Source organism: Triticum aestivum, chromosome 1D (assembly GCF_018294505.1).
Source record: "Triticum aestivum cultivar Chinese Spring chromosome 1D, IWGSC CS RefSeq v2.1, whole genome shotgun sequence".
NCBI classification, from domain to species: domain Eukaryota; kingdom Viridiplantae; phylum Streptophyta; class Magnoliopsida; order Poales; family Poaceae; genus Triticum; species Triticum aestivum.
The window spans coordinates 423418650-423438806 of record NC_057796.1 but is presented as its reverse complement, the minus strand read 5'-3'; the positions used below and the strand labels follow the sequence as shown (position 1 = coordinate 423438806).

General features: G+C 41.6%; 1 protein-coding gene across 1 annotated transcript; it reads left to right on the top strand.

Annotated features, from left to right (window-relative positions):
* The first annotated feature begins 16154 nt into the window (after window positions 1–16154).
* Window positions 16155–19737, top strand: LOC123182577 (protein FAR1-RELATED SEQUENCE 9). Its single transcript, XM_044595207.1, has 5 exons — window positions 16155–16339; window positions 16485–16598; window positions 16718–16786; window positions 17167–17229; window positions 17333–19737. Exons 2-5 carry the CDS (start codon window positions 16533–16535, stop codon window positions 19463–19465), a joined length of 2331 nt encoding a protein of 776 aa, XP_044451142.1. The 5' UTR covers window positions 16155–16339; window positions 16485–16532; the 3' UTR covers window positions 19466–19737.
* Window positions 19738–20157: the final 420 nt, after the last annotated feature.

The following is a 20157-nucleotide window of genomic DNA, read 5'->3' as shown; positions in this document are numbered from 1 at the left end:
CATTGCCGGTTCATCTGCGTGCATTATATATAATTAAGTGTGTCAAAAACCATTACAGAACATCATGAATAGATAATTAAGTGACCAAATTAATAGAAGTTCATCATCACATTAAAACCAAAGTACATACATAGTTCTCATCTAACAACATATATATAGCTCTCCAGAGCATCTAATTAATTAAACCATACATTGAAACTATGTAAAACATTTCAATGCGAAAACAAATGCGATCATAATCGCAACCAAGGTAACAATTGATCCAACGGCATAATGATACCAAGCCTCGGTATGAATGGCATATTTTCTAATCTTTCTAATCTTCAAGCGCATTGCATCCATCTTGATCTTGTGATCATCGACGACATCCGCAACATGCAACTCCAATATCATCTTCTCCTCCTCAATTTTTTTTATTTTTTCCTTCAAATAATTGTTTTCTTCTTCAACTAAATTTAACCTCTCGACAATAGGGTCGGTTAGAATTTCCGGTTCAACCACCTCCTAGATAAATAAAATCTATGTCACGTTGGTCGGTATATTTGTCATAAACAATAAATGAACCAAATAGTTATAAAAAGATAATATATACCACATCCGAATCATAGACAGGACGAGGGCCGACGGGGGCGGATACCAAAACCATCGCACTATGTAATAAGAAGGAATAATAAAAGTAACAAAATTAGACAAGTAACTATCTAAAGTAAGAATTTTTTCCTTTCAGAAAGAAGATAAGAACAAGAGGCTCACCACGGTGGTGCTGGCGACGAGATCGGCGCGGGCGATCGACGGCGGTGAAGACGGGGACGGGACGTGACGGACCGCTAAACCTAGACAAATCTCGGGGAAAATGGAGCTCGGAGGTCGAGTTTCGAGAGGACAAAGATTAACTAGTGTGGCTCAGACATTTCATCGAACACCTCATGTGCATAGGAGGTGAGCTAGAGCACCCAAATGCCCTCCCCTCGCCGGCCAGAAAAAACAGAGCACTGTGGAGTGCTCTGCTGTGGCGATGGGGTATATATAGGGAACTCAGTGGTCCCGGTTCGTGGCACCAACCGGGACTAAAGGCCTTTGGTCCCGGTTGGTGCCACGAACCGGGACCAATGCCCCCTTTAGTCCCGGTTGGTGGCACCAACCGGGACCAAAGGCCTTGTGCTGGAACTGGCGCGGTGCGGTGGGATGTTTAGTCCCACCTCGCTAGCCGAGAGGCTTCGACAGTGGTTTATAAGCGCAGCTGCGCTGACCACTTCGAGCTCCTCTCAAATGCAGGCTTACGGGCCTATTCTGTCACTATTTGCCTGAGGGCCTACTGGGCCTTCTGCGGGCCTGAATCCTGGCCCATGTAAGGGTTTCTAGTCGTATTCAGGCCGTGGTGGCCCACTAGGTGGCATAATTTTTTCCTCTGTTTTTTTTTCTCTTTTGCTTTATTTGTTTTGTTTTGTTTCTACTTACAACAAAAAACTTATTTATTTATTTCTAATTACTTATGTATTTTACTTTAATTATTTTATTTTTATTTATTTTACTGCTGCTATTTTTATTTATTTTACTACTGCTATTTTTACTTAATTTATTAAGGTTTATTTATTGTAGTTACTATAGTTTATTTTATTTTATTAAGGTTTATTTAGTTTTATTTATTTTATTAAGGTTTATTTATTTTATAAATATAAAAAATGAACATAGATGCACTTATAGAGAAAATTAAACCTAAATTCATAGTAAATTTCTATGAAATTTACTGTGAATTTAGGTGAAATTCCCTGTATAAGGGCATCTATTTTCACTTTAAGAGAAGCTCAACAAGGCATAGAGGGAAGGGCTTATAAACTGGTGTGAGCGCCCTTCGGTTGACGAGGTGGGACTAAACACTGGCCGCAACTAGGACCAGCCCTTTAGTCCCGGTTTGTGGTATGAACCGGGACTAAAGGGTGGTGGGCCAGGAGCGTGGCCCATTGGTCCGGTTTGTCCCACCAACCGGGACCAATGCCCCCACGAGGCCCAGCAGGCCCCTGGCCGCACGAACCGGGACCAATGCTCACATTAGTCCCGGTTCGTGACTGAACCGGGACTAATGTGAATATTGCCCTGTGACCAAAGCCCAGTTTTCTACTAGTGACAAAGTTAGATTTCAAGATGCATTAAATAATTGCGTGCAAGTATTAAGAGAAAATTGACCAATGCATGTATTTTATGCATGCATGCATTACAATTAATACAATAATAAACATAAATTTTTGAGGAAAACAAGAGCATTAATTGGGTGCTTTTGCAAATTACAAAAAGTATTCCACCACTCATCATCTACCTTGGTTGGTGAGATTTTTGAATTGAGCCCTATAAACCGGAAAGGAGGGAGTAGGACTTTGATATGTTGTAAATTTTTATAAATACTCTCTATATTACAATTGCGAGGAAAAATGAGTCTAATACCACAATATGGCAAGCTAACACTTTGTTTATGTCATTTTCTTAGCCCGTCTTATCTTTCTCTTGCGGCAACTCTTCCAAAAGCAAAGAAATAAACGTCGCATTTGCTATTCATAGGCCTCAAAATGGCTGGGGGTATAGGTCCATTTTCCTAGGAGAAGAAGACGAGGCGGCATGGAGTTCAAAGGTCGAGACAGGGGCGACGCTACTAGCCGGAGACAGAGATGTCGCGATGTCACTGGAAATGAAGAGGAAGAAGATTCACGGGTGCGGGTGCAGGACGGGGTCCGATCACCTGCGCCAGACAAGGATGAGGCTTAGGATGACCGGGGAAGCAACAAAGTGATGCAGGAGGCGACTTGAAAAGGTCGAGGCGTGTGCGGTAACACCGCCGACCGTGGGCCGGCGGTTAGGCCTGTGTTAGAGGGTGTCTCTGGCACAATGAGGAAGACGAAAGGGAGGAAGGGGAGTTGGCTTATACCAAAATAAGTTTCAGTCACCTACATACAAAAAAACGAGTTGAGCATAGGTGGAACTATGCTCGAACTTGTTGACGTATAAATGCATAATCCACCTTTGTCCATCAGCTTGAGCTTTTGGGTGAACTGGCTGATGCGTGTAGCTCTACATGGTATCGAAGCATCCCGGCTGGCATAGTTAAATTGCAATCCACTTTCGGTCCACGTTTAGACCTGAGTGAGCCACACGTGAGGGAGGAACCGAGGAGGGGAGGCTGGCTGGGTGCACCGTGGAAAGGCGACGGCGCTAGGGCTAGGGCTAGCCCCTAGGTGAAAATGGGGAATGTTTACGCATGGTTAGTCATTTATTAGACTACTAGACTAGTAACTTGCTAGGACTTTGATATGTTATAAATTTTTATTAATACTCTAGTATTACAATTGCAAAGAAAAAAAGTCTAATACCACAATGTGGCAAACTAACACTTTGTTTATGTCATTTTCTTAGACCATCTTATCTTTCTCTTGCGGCAACTCTTCCAAAAGCAAAGAAATAAATGTCGCATTTGTTATTCGTAGGCCTGAAAATGGCTGGGGGTATAGGTCCATTTTCCTAGGAGAAGAAGACGAGGTGACATGGAGTTCAAAGGTCGAGACAGGGGCGCCGCTACTAGCCGGAGACAGAGATGTCGCGATGTCACTAGCAATGAAGAGGAAGAAGATTCACGGGTGCGGGTGCAGGACGGGGTCCGATCACCTGCGCTGGAGAAGGATGAGGCTTAGGATGACCGGGGAAGCAATAGAGTGATGCAGGAGGCGAATTGAAAAGGTCGAGGCGTGTGCGGTAACACCGCCGACCGTGGGTTAGGCCTGTGTTGGATAGTGTCTCTGACACAATGAGGAAGACGAAAGGGAGGAAGGGGAGTTGGCTTATACCAAAAGAAGTTTCAGTCACCTACATTTGTCCACCAGCTTGAGCTTTTGGGTGAACTGGTTGATGCGTGCAGCTCTACATGGTATCGAAGCAACCCGGCTGGCACAGTTAAATTGCAATCCACTTTCGGTCCACGTTTAGACCTAAGTGAGCCACACGTGAGGGGGAGCTTGAGCTTTTGGGTGAACTGACTCGTGCGTGCAGTTCTACCTAACTAATAGGTAGAGGTGAGGTTTACGATTGTATGACTACAAGATCAAATTATTTCTAGCTAATAAATTCCTGATCTTCAATCGATCATGAAGCAACAACCAGAAAAAACTTATGCTTGGACTTCACCGTTGAAAACCTATGGACGGTGCCATGCATAGATAGGTACATAAGCGAATCAAAAGTCAGCCTGGTGGGCCGGCCATTAGCCCATCAACGCACGATGCGGCCTAGGCCCTCTTTTCGGTGGCGGTCTTCTTAGGATGTGGATATCTACTAGGCGATCAAGTAATGCTATCCTGGAGATCTCAAAGGATCTCCACCCGCCCGTAACCGATCCGGACTCATGTAAATCCTAGGCCTTGTCACAAATGTAAGCAAGGCCTAAGGCTAGATGATCTACCGAGGTTACGCTAGTATTATGCACCGACACCTACCATTGCCCCAAATGTAGCTCTAGGTACCCAATGAATTCTTTTCTTCAGAAGTAGAAATATGAAAACAAAGATATTACATCTAAATAAATTATTTGTGCGATGTAAATGAAATAGATCATCCAAGAATTCATTTTGCAAGACAAAGGGAACTATCATGTTAGTGTCTTTTGCATAATTGAAGAGATCACTAGTACAAAATAGGGCTTTCGTCACAGGGCAATATTCACATTAGTCCCGGTTCAGTCACGAACCGGGACTAATGTGAACATTGGTCCCGGTTCGTGCGGCTAAGGCATTAGTCCCGGTTCACCTGGGCCCTTTAGTCCCGGTTGGTGCCACGAACCGGGACTAAAGGGTGCGATGCCCATTAGTACCGGTTGGTGGCACCAACCGGTACTAATGGGCTTTGAGGCATTAGTACCGGTTCATGGCACGAACCGGTACTAAAGGGCCCATTTTCAAACTCTACCCCCCCCCCCAGTGGACCGCCTTTTCAGTTTTAGAAAAAATAAAAGAAAATGATGGAAATGTCAAAAAATTAAAATAAAATAAGTTTCCCATGTGATATGTGGTCTAGTTGTTGGGAAAATTAACAAATATGAATTTCGACTTTATTTGCAAAATCTCTCTGGAATTTCTTAAAATGGGCATAACTTTTGCATACGAACTCGGATGAAAAAGTTTTTTATATGAAAAATCATCTACTCGAAAAGTTACATCATTTTCAAAATCCTCAAAAACCTAACAGAAAAAAGTTACGGGGCTTTTAAGATCTAGAGAGGCAAAAAAATTCAAAAAAATTCAAATTGTGGTCAAACAATGGTCAAACTAATTATTCTAGAATATTAGTGTTATTAAATAATTATTTCAGTTTTTTTGAATTTTGGTCAAATCTGGTCAAACTGTGGTCAAACAATGGTCAAACTAATTATTCCAGAAATATTAGTGTTACTAAATAATTATTGTTTTTTAAAACAATAGTTTCAAACTCAAACAATGAAATGTGTCACTTCATGCTCAAGCTAAATTCCTGAGGGTTAATAGAATTGACATCTTACTATTGTCAGGAAAACAACAAGTGCAGACTTGGAAACGAGGGAGAATAGAACCCGGAAGTTAAGCGTGCTTAGGCTGGAGTAGTGAGAGGATGGGTGACCGTCCGGGAAGTTAGATGATTTGGAATGACGAGGGGTGATTAGAGATTAGAGGATAAATTGAGCAGTGATGAGGGGTGGTGATTAGAGATTAGAGGTTAAAATAATTTAGAAATTTGAAAATAAAAAAAAGTTAAAATAAAATTCGCAAAAAAAATTTAAAAAAAAAACCATAAAATTTCCTTTAGTCCCGGTTGGTAACACCAACCGGGACTAAAGGTGGAGCTCCACGTGGCCGCGGCCTTTAGGGGGAGGCATTAGTAACGACCCTTTAGTCCCGGTTCAAAAACCGGGACTAAAGGCCCTTACCAACCGGGACAAAAGCCCCCTTTTCTACTAGTGGATGTGGGTATTGAACATGTAAGCAAGCATCATGCCAGAGCCAGTCCAGAGAATAAGACACTTCTTTTTAATTCACATGTTGGAGGATGATGTCGCTTGAAGCTACGTCGGTATTTCCCCAAAAAGGAAGGGATGATGCAGCACAGCGGCGGTAGGTATTTCCCATATGAAACCAAGGTTATCGAACCAGTAGGAGAACCAAGCAACATAACGTAAACAGCTTCTGCACACAAATAACAGCCACTCGCAACCCACGTGTTAAAGGGGTTGTCAATCCCTTTCGGGTAACGACGCCAGAAATTGGCACGAAGACGGGAGAAAATTGTAATAGGTTGAAATAATAGATCACAAATAAAATAAAGTGCAGCAAAATATTTTTGTATTTTTGGTTTAATAGATCTAAATAAAAAGAGCAGATAAAATAGATCGCAAAGCAAATATATGAGAAAGAAGACCCGGGGGCCGTAGATTTCACTAGTGGCCTCTCTCGAGAAAGATAGCAAACGGTGGGTAAACAAATTACTGTTGGGCAATTGATAGAACCTCAAATAATTATGACGATATCCAGGCAATGATCATTACATAGGCATCACGTCCAAGATTAGTAGACCGACTCCTGCCTGCATCTACTACTATTACTCCACACATCGACCGCTATCCAACATGCATCTAGGGTATTAAGTTCATGGAAAAACGGAGTAATGCAATAAGAACGATGACATGATGTAGACAAGATCTATCTATGTAGAGATATACCCCATCGTTTTATCCTTAGTAGCAACGATACATACATGTCGTTTCCCTTTCTGTCACTGGGACCAAACACCGTAAGATCGAACCCACTACCGGGCACCTCTTCCCATTGCAAGATAAATACATCAAGTTGGCCAAACAAAACACAAATATCGGAGAAGAAATACGAGGCTATAAGAGATCATGCATATAAGAGACCAAAAAACTCAAATAACTTTCATGGATATATAAAAAGATATGACTGATCATATACTCAAAGTTCATCAGATCCCAACAAACACACCGCAAAAAGAGTTACATCATATGGATCTCCAAGAGACCATTGTATTGAGAATTCAGCGGGAGAGAGGAAGCCATCTAGCTACTAACTACGGACCCGTAGGTCTACAAAGTACTACTCGCGCATCATCAGAGAGGTACCAATGGAGGTGGTGAACCCCATCCGAGATGGTGTCTAGATTGGATCTGGTGGTTCTGGACTCTGCGACGACTGGATGAATATTTCGTCAACTCCCCTAGGGTTCTGGGATTTTGGGGGTATTTATAGAGCAAAGAGGCGGTCCGGGGGGCCCCCAAGGTGGGCACAGCCCACCAGGGCGCGCCTGGGCCTCCTGGCGCGCCCTGGTGGGTTGTCCCCTCCTCGAGATTCCCCTAGGTGCAACCAGGACCCAATATCTTCTTTCTGGCCCATAAAAATTCTCCGTAAAGTTTCAGGGCATTTGGACTTCGTCTGATATTGATTTCCTGCGATGTAAAAAAACAGCAACTGGCACTTGGCACTAAGTCAATAGGTTAGTACCAAAAAATGATATAAAATGACTATAAAATGATTACAAAACATCCAAGATTGATAATAAAACAGCATGGAACAATCAAAAATTATAGATACGTTGGAGACGTATCAGCATCCCCAAGCTTAACTCCTGCTCGTCCTCGAGTAGGTAAGTGATAAAAACAGAATTTTTGATTTGGAGTGCTGTTTATCATGTCATATCATATTCTTTTCTTTATAGCATGGACAATTGAACTTTTATGTGATTCAAAGCAACAGTCTAGTTTTGACATAATAATTTAGATACTCAAGCATATCAACAAACAACCATGTCTTTCAAAATATCAATGCTAAAATAAGTTATCTCTAGCCCATCATGCTCAAACATTGATCCATTCATGAAACACACTCGAATATTAGCTACACCCAATACTTAAGTACAATCATATTGCCTTTTAGTTGGCGCTTTTATAAGAGAAGATGGAGACTCAAATTCAAAAATAAAAATTGCATAAAGTGAAAGAAAGGCCCTTCGCAGAGGGAAGTAGGGATTTGTAGAGGTGCCAGAACTCAAAGCAAAAATTAGAGATAAAAACATTTTGGGAGGTGTATCCATCCCACCAACGAAAACGACTTAGAGTTACGAACACTTTCCATGCTAGATATGCCATAGGCGGTTCCCAAATAGAAAATAAAGTTTATTCTTTTTTCCACCATTCTTTCACTTTCCATGGCTAGCCGTATCCACGGTTGCCCTCCATACCATCACTTTCCAAGGAATTTATTATTTGACAACATAAAGTAAATTCATTTTTGCATTTCGGGACTGGGCATCCCTAAAACCTTTGCCTTACTCTCGTGCAATGGCATGTGAATAAACACTCATCGTGGGAATAACACATCCAACATGGAAAATATTAGCCACCCGTTACCGTTCCGCGAGCGAAATAAATACACAAAAGAGAAGTTTATTTGAAAATTAGAGATGACACATACAAATTTGCTTAGAACGACAAAAGAATACCGCATATAGGTAGATATAGTGGACTCATGTAGCAAAACTGGTTTAAAGGATTTTGGATGCACAAGTAGAGATCATACTTGGTGCAAAATGAAGGCTAGCAAAAAGATTGAGAAGCGACCAACCAAGAAACGAATAATCTCATAAGCAAGCATTAAGCATAATTAACACCGAATAATGCATCACAAGTAGGATATAATTTCATTGCATAACTATTGACTTTCGTGCATGCAATAGGGAATCACAAACCTTAACACCAATATTCTTACTAAAGCATAATTACTCATCATCATATCTCAAAACTATTACTAAGAATCAAGTTTATTTTGTCCAATGATCTTCATGACATTTTTTTACTTATCCTTCTTGGATATCTATCACTTTGGGACTAATTTTTATGTGTTGCTTTTCATAAGCTCAAACAAGTATAAGTGAAGATCAAGAGCATTTTTTTTTCTTTCTCTCAAAATAATTTAAGTGAAGAAAGAGAGGATTTCTTTAAAATTTTACTAACTCTCAAATAAATCTAAGTGAAGCAAGAGAGCATTCTTCAAAAATACTAAGCACACCGTGCTCAAAAAGATATAAGTGAAGCAATAGAGCAAGTCCTAGCTCATAAAAGATTTAAGTGAAGCATAGAGAGCAATTCTAATAAGTCATGATATAATTTTGTCTCTCTCAAATAAGTGTGTCCAGCAAGGATTGATGACTTAAAACACAAAATAAAACAAGCAAAGACTCATATCATACAAGACGCTCCAAGCAAAACACATATCATGTGACGAATAAAAATATAGCTTCGAGTAAAATACCGATAGTCGTTAGAAGAAAGAGGGGATGCCACTCGGGGGCATCCCTGCTTAGTTGGTTGCTCATTCTTGGATAATAGCTTGGGATGCCGGGGCATCCCCAAGCTTAGGCTCTTCTATCCTTCTTTCATCCATCGTAAGATAACCCAAAACTTGAAAACTTCAATCACACAAAACTCAACAAAATCTTCGTGAGACCCGTTAGTATAAGAAAGCCAACCACTACTATAAGTACTGTATCAAACCAATTCATATTTTGTTTTTGTATTATATCTACTGTATTCCAATTTTTCTATGGCAAAAACTCATCAAAGAAAACCATAGAGCCATCAAAATAAGCACACAACACAAAGAAAACAAAATCTGTCAAAACAGAACAGTCTGTAGCAATCTGATACTTTCGAATACTTCTGTAACTCCAAAAATTCCAAAAAATTAGGATAACCAGGGTAATTTGTATATTGATCTACTGCAAAAAGAATTGCCATTTTATCATGTTTTGGTGATTTTTAACAATTGTTTTCGTGACTGCATAAGTTTCTGTTTTTCAGCAAGATCAAACAACTATCACCCAAGAAGATCCTAAAGGCTTTACTTGGCACAAATACTAATTAAAACACAAAAAACAAAATCATACCAGAGGCATAATTGTGCAAACACACAAAAACAGAAAGCAAAAAGCAAAAATAAATTTTATTCATTGGGTTGCCTCCCAACAAGCGCTATAGGTTTACGCCCTTAGCTAGGCGTAAGACAAGGATCTAAGTTTTGTCATCTTTGGTTCGAGATCCATAAGATTCCCTCATGATTGATTCATATGGTGGCCTAATTTTTGTTCTAGGAAAGTGTTCCATACCCTTCCTCAAAGGAAATTGGAACTTAATATTGCCTTCTTTCATATCAATCACGGCACCGATAGTGCGTAAAAAGGTCTACCAAGAATAATAGGACAAGACGGATTGCAATCAATATCAAGAACAATAAAATCTATGGGCACATAATTCCTATTTGCAAGAATAAGAACATCATTAATTCTTCCCATAGGCTTTTTAATAGTAGAATCCGCCAAGTGCAAATTCAAGGAACATTCTTCAAGATTGGTAAGACCAAACACATCACAAAAAGATTTTAGAATTATAGAAACACTAGCACCCAAGTCACACAAAGCAAAACACTCATAATTTTTAATCTTGACTTTGATAGTAGGTTCCCATTCATCATGCAATTTTCTAGGAATTGATACTTCTAATTCCAATTTTTTTCCAAAGCTTTCATCATAGCATCAACAATATGTTTAGTAAAAGCTTTATTTTGTTCATAAGCATGGGGTGAATTTAGCATGGATTGCAACAAAGAAATACAATCAATCAAAGAGCAAATATCATAATTAAAGTCTTTGTAATCCAAAAGAGTGGGTGCATCACTAGCTAAAGTTTTGACCTCTCCAAACCCACTTTCATCAATTTTCTCAACAAGATTTTCACCCTCCGAAATATTGGGACGCCTTCTACCTAAAGTTGACTCTTCTCCAGTCCCTTTTTCATCAATTTTAACTTTACTAAACAAGGAATCAATGGAAGAAACACCAATCATTTTAAGATCTTCATCACTTTTACGAAAGTAATCACTAGAGAATGCTTTTTCTAAAAATTCTCTTTTAGCTCTAAGCATAGCGGTTCTTTTCTTACTTTCATCCATAGAAACATAAACAGTTTTAATTGATTCATCAACTTTAGGCACAAAAATTTTCAACTTGAGATTTTCAACATCAAGAGCAATTATATCAACACTTCTAGACAAATCATCAATCTTATTCAACTTTTCTTCTATGGAAGTGTTGAAAACTTTTGTGTGTTGATAAACTCTTTGATATTATTCTCAAGATCAGAGGTGTTCCTATTATTATTGTAAGATTGATTTCCATAGGAATTACCATAATTATTAGAGGAATTACTAGGAAAAGGCCTAGGATTAAAATTACCTCTATAAGCATTGTTATTGAAATTATTGCGAGAGATAAAATTCACATCTATGGCATCACTATTTTGCTCAATCAAAGTAGACAAAGGCATACCATTAAAATCAATAGGAGCACTTTTACTAGCAACCAATTTCATAAGAGCATCAACTTTATCACTCAAAGAAGAAATTTCTTCAACTGAATTAACTTTTTTTTACTAGTAGGAGCTCATTTGGTATTCCATTGTGAATAATTTGCCATGATATTATCAAGCAATTTGGTGGCTTCACCCAAAAGTACCACCCGCGGCGGAATCTAAAAGATTACGAGAAACATAATTCAACCCTGCATAAAAAATTTGTATGATCATCCAAAGATTTAACCATGAGTTGGGCAATTCCTTAGCATCATTTTCATCCTTTCCCAAGATTGTGCAACATGCTCATGCTCAGGTTGCTTGAAATACATGATCTGGGTTCTAAGGGAAATAATTTTTGCGGGCGAAAAATAGTTAGTGATAAAAGCATCTTTGCACTTATTCCAAGAATCGATACTATTGCGAGGCAAAGAAGAGAACCAATTTTTTGCAGAATCACGCAAAGAAAACGGAAATAAATTCATCTTCACCACATCATTGTCCACATCTTTTTTCTTTTGCATATCACATAATTCCACGAAGGTATTAAGATGGGACGCGACATCCTCATTACGAGTACCGGAAAATTGATCTTTCATAACAAGATTCAGCAAAGCTGTATTAATATCACAAGACTCCGCACTAGTGGCGGGAGGAGCAATCGGAGTGCCAATAAAATCATTGTTGTTGGTATTTGAGAAATCACATAACTTGGTGTTCTCTTGAGTCATGATGACCACACAACAAGATTGCACTCAAAAATAGATCCGGTAAAAAAACGGCGAACGGAAAAGAGAGCGAATGAAATGACAATTTTTTGTGAAATGGGGGAGATGAAAATGAGAGGCAAATGGCAAATAATGTAAAATGCGAGGAGATGAGATTTGTGATTAGGAACCTGGTTATGTTGAAGATCCTCCCCGACAACGGCGCCAGAAATTCCTTTTGATGTCGCTTGAAGCTACATCGGTATTTCCCTAAAGAGAAAGGGATGATGGAGCACAGTGGCCCTCAGATATGAAACCAAGGTTATCGAACTAGTAGGAGAACCAAGCAACACAACGTAAACAACCCCTGCACACAAATAACAGCCACTCGCAACCCGACGTGTTAAAGGGGTTGTCAATCCCTTTCGGGTAACGGCGCCAGAAATTGGCACGGAGACGAGAGAAAATTGTAATAGATTGAAATAATAGATCGCAAATAAAATAAAGTGCAGCAAAGTATTTTTGTATTTTTGGTTTAATAGATCCAAATAAAAAGAGCAGATAAAATAGATCGCAAAGCAAATATATGAGAAAGAAGACCCGGGGGCCGTAGATTTCACTAGTGGCCTCTCTCGAGAACGATAGCAAATGGTGGGTAAACAAATTACTGTTGGGCAATTAATAGAACCTCAAATAATTATGATGATATTCAGGCAATGATCATTACATAGGCATCACGTCCAAGATTAGTAGACCGACTCCTGCCTGCATCTACTACTATTACTCCACACATCGACCGCTATCCAGCATGCATCTAGTGTATTAAGTTCATGGAAAAACGGAGTAATGCAATAAGAACGATGACATGATGTAGACAAGATCTATCTATGTAGAGATAGACCCCATTGTTTTATCCTTAGTAGCAACGATACATACGTGTCGTTTCCCTTTCTGTCACTGGGATCAAGCACCGTAAGATCGAACCCACTACCGGGCACCTCTTCCCATTGCAAGATAAATACATCAAGTTGGCCAAACAAAACCCAAATATCGGAGAAGAAATACGAGGCTATAAGAGATCATGCATATAAGAGATCAAAGAAACTCAAATAACTTTCATGGATATATAAAAAGATATGACTGATCATAAACTCAAAGTTCATCAGATCCCAACAAACACACCGCAAAAAGAGTTACATCATATGGATCTCCAAGAGACCATTGTATTGAGAATTCAGCGAGAAAGAGGAAGCCATCTAGCTACTAACTACGGACCCGTAGGTCTACAAAGAACTACTCATGCATCATCGGAGAGGGAGGTGGTGAACCCCATCCGAGATGGTGTCTAGATTGGATCTGGTGGTTCTGGACTCTGCGGCGGCTGGATGAATATTTCGTCGACTCCCCTAGGGTTCTGGGATTTTTGGGGTATTCATAGAGCAAAGAGGCGGTCCGGGGGGCACAACCCTCCAGGGCGTGTCTGGGCCTCCTGGCGCGCCCTGGTGGGTTGTCCCCTCCTCGGGACTCCCCCCAGGTGCAACCAGGGCCCAATATCTTCCTTCTGGCCCATAAAAAATCTCCGTAAAGTTTCGGGGCATTTGGACTTCGTCTGATATTGATTTCCTGCGATGTAAAAAACATGGAAAAAACAGCAGCTGGCACTTGGCACTATGTCAATAGGTTAGTACCAAAAAATGATATAAAATGATTATAAGACATCCAAGATTGATAATAAAACAACATGGAACAATCAAAAATTATAGATACGTTGGAGACGTATCAGAGGGCAAACATCCTTCTTTCATAATTTTGTGTTTGAAATTTTAAATGTGTTGACTAGAGGGGGTGAATATGCGCCTACAATTTTTTATATTTTCTTTACAAATTTATGGAATTTAGGATAAATCAGGTTATTTGAATATGCAACGGTGGGCATCACCCAAGGTCAGATTTGGCCACTACTCCAGCCACGGATGGTCTCTCACAGAGGCCAGGACAGTCGCGACCAAACCGAGCGACCCTAGATGCACACCGAACAGAACTCTGTGCGATTTGATGCAAGATCGAGAGCCCGAGGATCGGATTATGTTTGTCCTGCAAGATCTCTTTATTAGGCTTTGCACCCATATATAAAACATGTATGTTGTAGTTTTTTTACTCAGATTTTACAGTTTGCACATGAGCATATACTCAATCGTCACCCTAGCTATGATCCCTTGAATAGTTGAATTGATTGTTAGGGAAGAAAAAGAAACAAAATGCACACTACTTGTTTAAGAGCATCTCTAATAGAACCCCTAAATTTTAACTCTCCCAAATCCTCCTCAAATATGAGGAATTAAAACAAACATGGAGCTAACCGAACCCCTAAAACTTAACTTCCTAAAAATATGCCCATGTGGGATAGATGCCATAGGCAAAGTAGTAGTTAATCTTGTACTCATGGGCATTGACACCATAGTTGCAAGGCCGTGCATCTCCAGCAACAAGCCATCTGAACAATGGTGATCCCGAAAGGACATCAAGGTCATTATGAGGGCCACATCAAAGTATGAAAGCTAAATCCATTGATCCTTTGATGCAACTACCTTGAGAATGATGACTGAATTTTTTGAATGCCCTTTGTACCGACTTTTCCATCCCGCGGGGCAATTCTTCCATGTCCAATGCATGCAATCAATTAAAACCAGCACCCCTAGCCATCCTTGTTCTTCGCTGTGACCCAGGAGCCTCTCGGTGTCTTCATCATTTGCTACCCTCAAGTACTCCGGCCTGAAGATATCAATCACGGATTGTGTGAATCTTCTAACCGTCTTGAGGATTATATCTTCCCCAATATAGATGTAGTCATCGATGGTAGTCAGTCAAAGAGCCGTGACACACTTCAATGGACTTGCACTACTTTATCTAGCTGCATTCCTTCTCAATGAAAACCAAGGATCATGACCCTCAACAACTCTTGCAATGGCGTCAAAAGAGACCCCGGTGCATCCAGAATAGCTGCTGAAAATACTCTCCGGTTATGTTGCATTGGGCACAGAGTAATCCTTGACAAGCTTGGCATGGCCTTCTGCCCTATTATGTTTGATATAAAAGAGGCCTAATTGAGATCCTCATCTCGGTCACCCCCACCCCCTCCCGAATGATCACGTCAATGGTCATCTCAAAATAATTGTCATCTTCACCCTCTTCATCTAGCAATTGCAATGCCGAATGATTAATCTGATTGCGAAAATAGGAAATATAACCAAGAAAGGGAAAATGATCTATGTAGTACATTTTTCGGACACTTGGCGGGCAAGGGAGGCGAGAGCCGTGACGTCTGGCGTTGTTATGAGTCGAGGTTGCAAGTGGAAAGTGGGGTTGAGGGGATGGCATGCACGTGTTGACGAGCGTGATTCCCGTCCAAGTTGTGCCCAAGGTTCGCCGAGGAAGCCCACCGCAGCTCCACTCTGACGTTTGAAAGGCTGCCAGTGTGGCCGAGAACCCACCACCGTAAAGCTTGAGCGCGAGTGCTCTACAACATCCAGTTCCTCTGACGGTTTTCGTCCATGAGGAAACGAGGCGACGAGGTATCTTGAGCCATCGACAAACTCGTGGTGGCGGGCAAAGCAAAGGTGGAGTAGTAGGTCGACGGGGATGCGGTGTATCTGTTGGAGTATAATGTCTAGCCCTCTCTCATAGATCAATCTTTTGGTTGCATTGGCTAGAGCATGCACTTCTAAATGGTATCGGAGCCACACGTGAGGGGGAGTGTTGACGTATAAATGCATTGCCTAGTCTCTTTCATGAGATCGGTCTGATGGGTGAACTGCTTAGTTGCATAAGCTTGCAACCAAGAGGTTCAAGGTTCAAAACCCAGAAAATCGATTTAGACTGCTTCTGCTCAAATTTTGGGGAGTTTTTTTGACAATATTTGGGGAGTTAAGACTTATTGGAGGTTTACTTGGAAAGTTTTAGTTTCTCCTCAAAAGATGCGAGCCTTTAAGCTAGGGTTAAAGATGCACTAATAGGTGGACGTTCACCGCATACACGGGGGGCGCACTCGACCTTCCACCTGGAACTATTCCCCCCTCCTTCCCATCTGATTCTCTCTCTATCCAGCAGCCGGCCGCCGCACCGCACCGCACCGCCTCCTCTCTCCCCGTCCGCCGCCGTTCTCTTCTCCCGTCGTCTCCTCGCACGTCGCAGCCGCTCAGGGCACACACAGGTTCCAATCCCTCTCTCCTCGTCTGCCCTCGAGATTCCGGATCTAGCCCCCTCCTCCTCCCTCTTCCCCGCGCAGCCAGCGCGGCGGCGGATGTTTGATGAGAGCAATTGCTGACACCTACCATCTTCTTTTCTTTTTTTATCAGCTGCCAAACCTCCCAAATCAGAAACGGTGAGCCGCCGCCGATGCACGGATGCAGGCAGCAGACAATTTCGGGGAACAGACATCGGGGCCTGCTCCTGCAACCAATTTCGAACAAGTATGTATAGTCGCCAATAAATTTGCCTGGGGATTTTCTTGCATATCGCCGAAAATCTTGGACTGTATGAACCTGTATCTAACCACAGGTGGAAATGAACTTTCACGAAATTGGTGTAGGTTGTGATGACCTATCCGGACCGGGTTCTAGAACCGAGCCACTCAGGAGCAGGGCTGCGCGTCGAAAAGGTATCGCCTGAACGCGTCTGATCACAATGTGCATTCCTCTGTTGATTATATACTAGCACAAGAGAAATACGCAGTTATCGGAAACAAATGGCGACTTGCTCTCACGTGTATAACATGACAGTAAAATTGATCGGAAAGCAATGACATTTGCAATTAACTGATTACGGTATTCAACGCCGTTACTATATTTTCCTTCTGTGGTTGAGCTGCTGCTCAGCACATGTAGTAGTTGGTAACATTATGGGTTTCTGGTGGTAGAAACTGGGGAGGACCTAGGCTTTGACACCTTTCCCCTAAAAAACATCACTACTGTACTGACTATATCTTTTAGAATGCCCTCATGCCTGGTTTTACTAGGAAATAAATGATTACTTACACAGGAACACGCTGGCAAACAAGCAATCCTGGAAGGAGGTCTACAGCCGATTGGTGAAATTAACCAGGTATGGAAACCAAGCGAACATAACAAGTACTGCTCTGTCAAACAAGTGGAATTCAATACGGCATTACATTGTGGCTTAACAGAGATTGTTCTCTTGCCTGCAGGAACATGCATCAAATGGCATTGCCACAACTGTGCAAGGACTGTTGGCAGATATGTTGCATAAACAAACCAACTCGGTGGACTCTATAGTGCAGCACGCTGAAGAACAAGACCAATTATACGATGTTACAGAAGGGCATGAATTGTGTAGCAATGATACAAGCAGTGGAAGCGATGCAGGTAGCAGCTCTGGGAGCGAGTTGGATACTGAACTAGGAAAATGCTTTTACCCTAGTATCGAGGCATTGGAGAATTCAAGACCACCGGAAGTTGGAATGAAATTTCCTACCCTTGAAGATGCAGAGCGTTTCTATAGCACACATGCTATGCTAACTGGTTTTGCAGCAAGGAGGGGAACTAATTACAAGAGAAAGAAGTTTCACCTACTGTGCAACAGAAGTGGTAAATTAAAGCCAACTCAGGACCTGCAGAGGAAGAGGAAGGTTAATGTTTTGGGCTCACAGTGCCAAGCAAAGGTGATCGTGAAGCTCCATAACGAGCAATGGGAATTCACAGGAGTTAAGCACGAGCACAACCATCCATTATGTCCATCCCCATCGCTCACGAGTTTCTTTTTGGATCATAAATACTTGTCAAGTGAAGAAAAGTTATTTCTAAGAGTTCTGCAACAAAGTAGGGTAAATCCAAGGAAAGCTATGAATATTTTCCAGAGAATGAGAAGCAACTTTGGAAATGTATCATCATCAAACGAGAAAGATATGAGCAACTCACAGTGTGTCGACCAATGGAGAAAAGAAAACTCAGATGTTGAAACCGCACTGAAGCGCTTCAAAGAACTGGAGCTGCGGAACCAAGGATTTTCCTACACCATGCAAAAAGATGAAGATAACATAGTTAGGAGTCTTTTCTGGACTGATGCAAGGTCGAAAGTAGATTATGAGATTTTTGGAGATTTCATATCATTTAGCACTACCTATAGCACTAATAGGCATAATATGCCTTTCACCCCTATCATTGGAGTGAATAATCATGGGCGAATCCTTGTGTTTGGATGTGCCTTGCTACAAGATCAGAAAGCTGAAACCTTCAAATGGATGTTCCAAACCTTCTTGCATGTGATGAGAGGGAAACTGCCAAAAACAATCATAATAGACCAGGATGAAGGTATGGTGAAAGCAATTGCAGAGGTCATGCCACAAGTAAGGCACAGGCTTTGCAAGTTCAGCGTGATGCGAAAAGCACAGGAAATGCTAGGAGCCTTCATGGCAGCAAGGGGCAACATGAATGCAGAGCTGCACAGCTTGGTAGACAACTCACTGACAGAAAAGGAATTTGAAGAGGGATGGGCTGTGCTCATTGAGAGATACGATGCAAGTGAAAACGAGTACCTCCGACTCATGTGGAAAACAAGGAAAAGCTGGGTGCCTGTTTATTTCCGGGCAGATTTCTACCCATTCGTCGAGTCAGCTGAACATGGTGAGGGGTCAAACTTATTATTCAAAGACAATGTGCTTCCTAAGGACAGAATCGAGAAGTTTATCGAGCAATATGAGAGGATACAAGAGGGCATAGTAAAAACAGAGGAAGAGGATACATTGCAGTCAGCAACTGAACCAGCATACTTCTCCATGCAGCCAATAGAAAAGCATGCAGCGTGTATATACACAAGGCAAATATTTCTGAGAGTACAGAAAGAGCTATACTATTCTACAGCACTCAATGCACATGAGATACAAGGTGGAGCAGCGTATAGACTCGAAAAGGTCTTCGACTACGAGAACCCTGAGTTTGACAGAAACTCTTTCGAAGTGCTAGTTGAACCTGGCACCTACACATTCAAATGCCAATGTGCAAAGTTTACCAGGGATGGGATTTTATGCTGCCACATATTCAGAGTTTTCACGCAGCTTGGAGTCATCGAAATACCAGCGCGGTACATAGTGCCCAGATGGGCCCGTGAATTCAGAGAGGAGCGGCTGAAAGAGTACGAGGAGAAATGCTCAAAGAGAACAGAAGGCAGAAAGAGATGTGCGATGCTATTGGGTAAAATGGCGGACATCGGCAAGGGGATATGCGCGGACAGTGCGAAAAGCGGCTGCTTCATGCTCGAACTGGACAAGGTTCAAGAGAAGTTGGTGGGTGCCGATGATCAGATCGTGTTGTGGAGCAAATGAGAGTTGGCGAGTTTGGTTCACAGATGTCTTTATCCTGGGACGAAGTAGAATAGTTAGCATGTTCAGTTTAGCATATGATAGAGGTGAGATTGCAGGAAATGTAGGGTAGTCTTGTGTGAGACTCGATAGTGATGAGGATTGGATACCTCTGACCATCCAACATTTTTGCCTGCTATGTGTTTTCTTCTGTTCCTCCTCTTCTATGACAGCACATTCTGTCGCGTTCAGGTCGTGTATCCTGAATGTGGCCATTATTGAGGAACTTGATAAAATGGCACTCTTTTCTTTGGCGCTTGACTCAGGAGCAACACTTTCCTTTGCTTAGATAAAATGGCACGCGTTTGGCTGGCAATTAGATCAAATGGCACATGTTTGAGTTTCCCCTGCGTTTTGAGGTCTGGGCCCACACTTGTATGAAATTGCCCCTCCTGTCAGCAATAGGGCTGGCCAATCACAAGGCAGCCCCGGTCCTACCACAAGGAAGTAAACAAAGAAAAAATTCTCTTGAATTGTGTAATAGTGGTCCTCTCCTTCTGAATGCATAATAGCATGGGTGTATTGCTTTTGAAACTTGCTATGGCAGCAGGAACCCCTACTTCTCCACCAAGGGCTGCTGTGAAGGTTGCAAAGAAGATCACTCTGAAGAACAGGAAAAGAGTCTAAGATGTCATTGTGAAGCTTGGGATGGTCAC

Excerpts from the sequence above, each read along its gene's own strand:
- LOC123182577 (XM_044595207.1), top strand. The coding sequence starts at position 16,533 with ATGCAGGCAGCAGACAATTTCGGGGAACAGACATCGGGGCCTGCTCCT. Across the intron at positions 16,599-16,717 it reads CTGCAACCAATTTCGAACAA|GTTGTGATGACCTATCCGGA; the intron begins GTATGTATAGTC and ends AAATTGGTGTAG. Across the intron at positions 16,787-17,166 it reads CAGGGCTGCGCGTCGAAAAG|GAACACGCTGGCAAACAAGC; the intron begins GTATCGCCTGAA and ends TTACTTACACAG.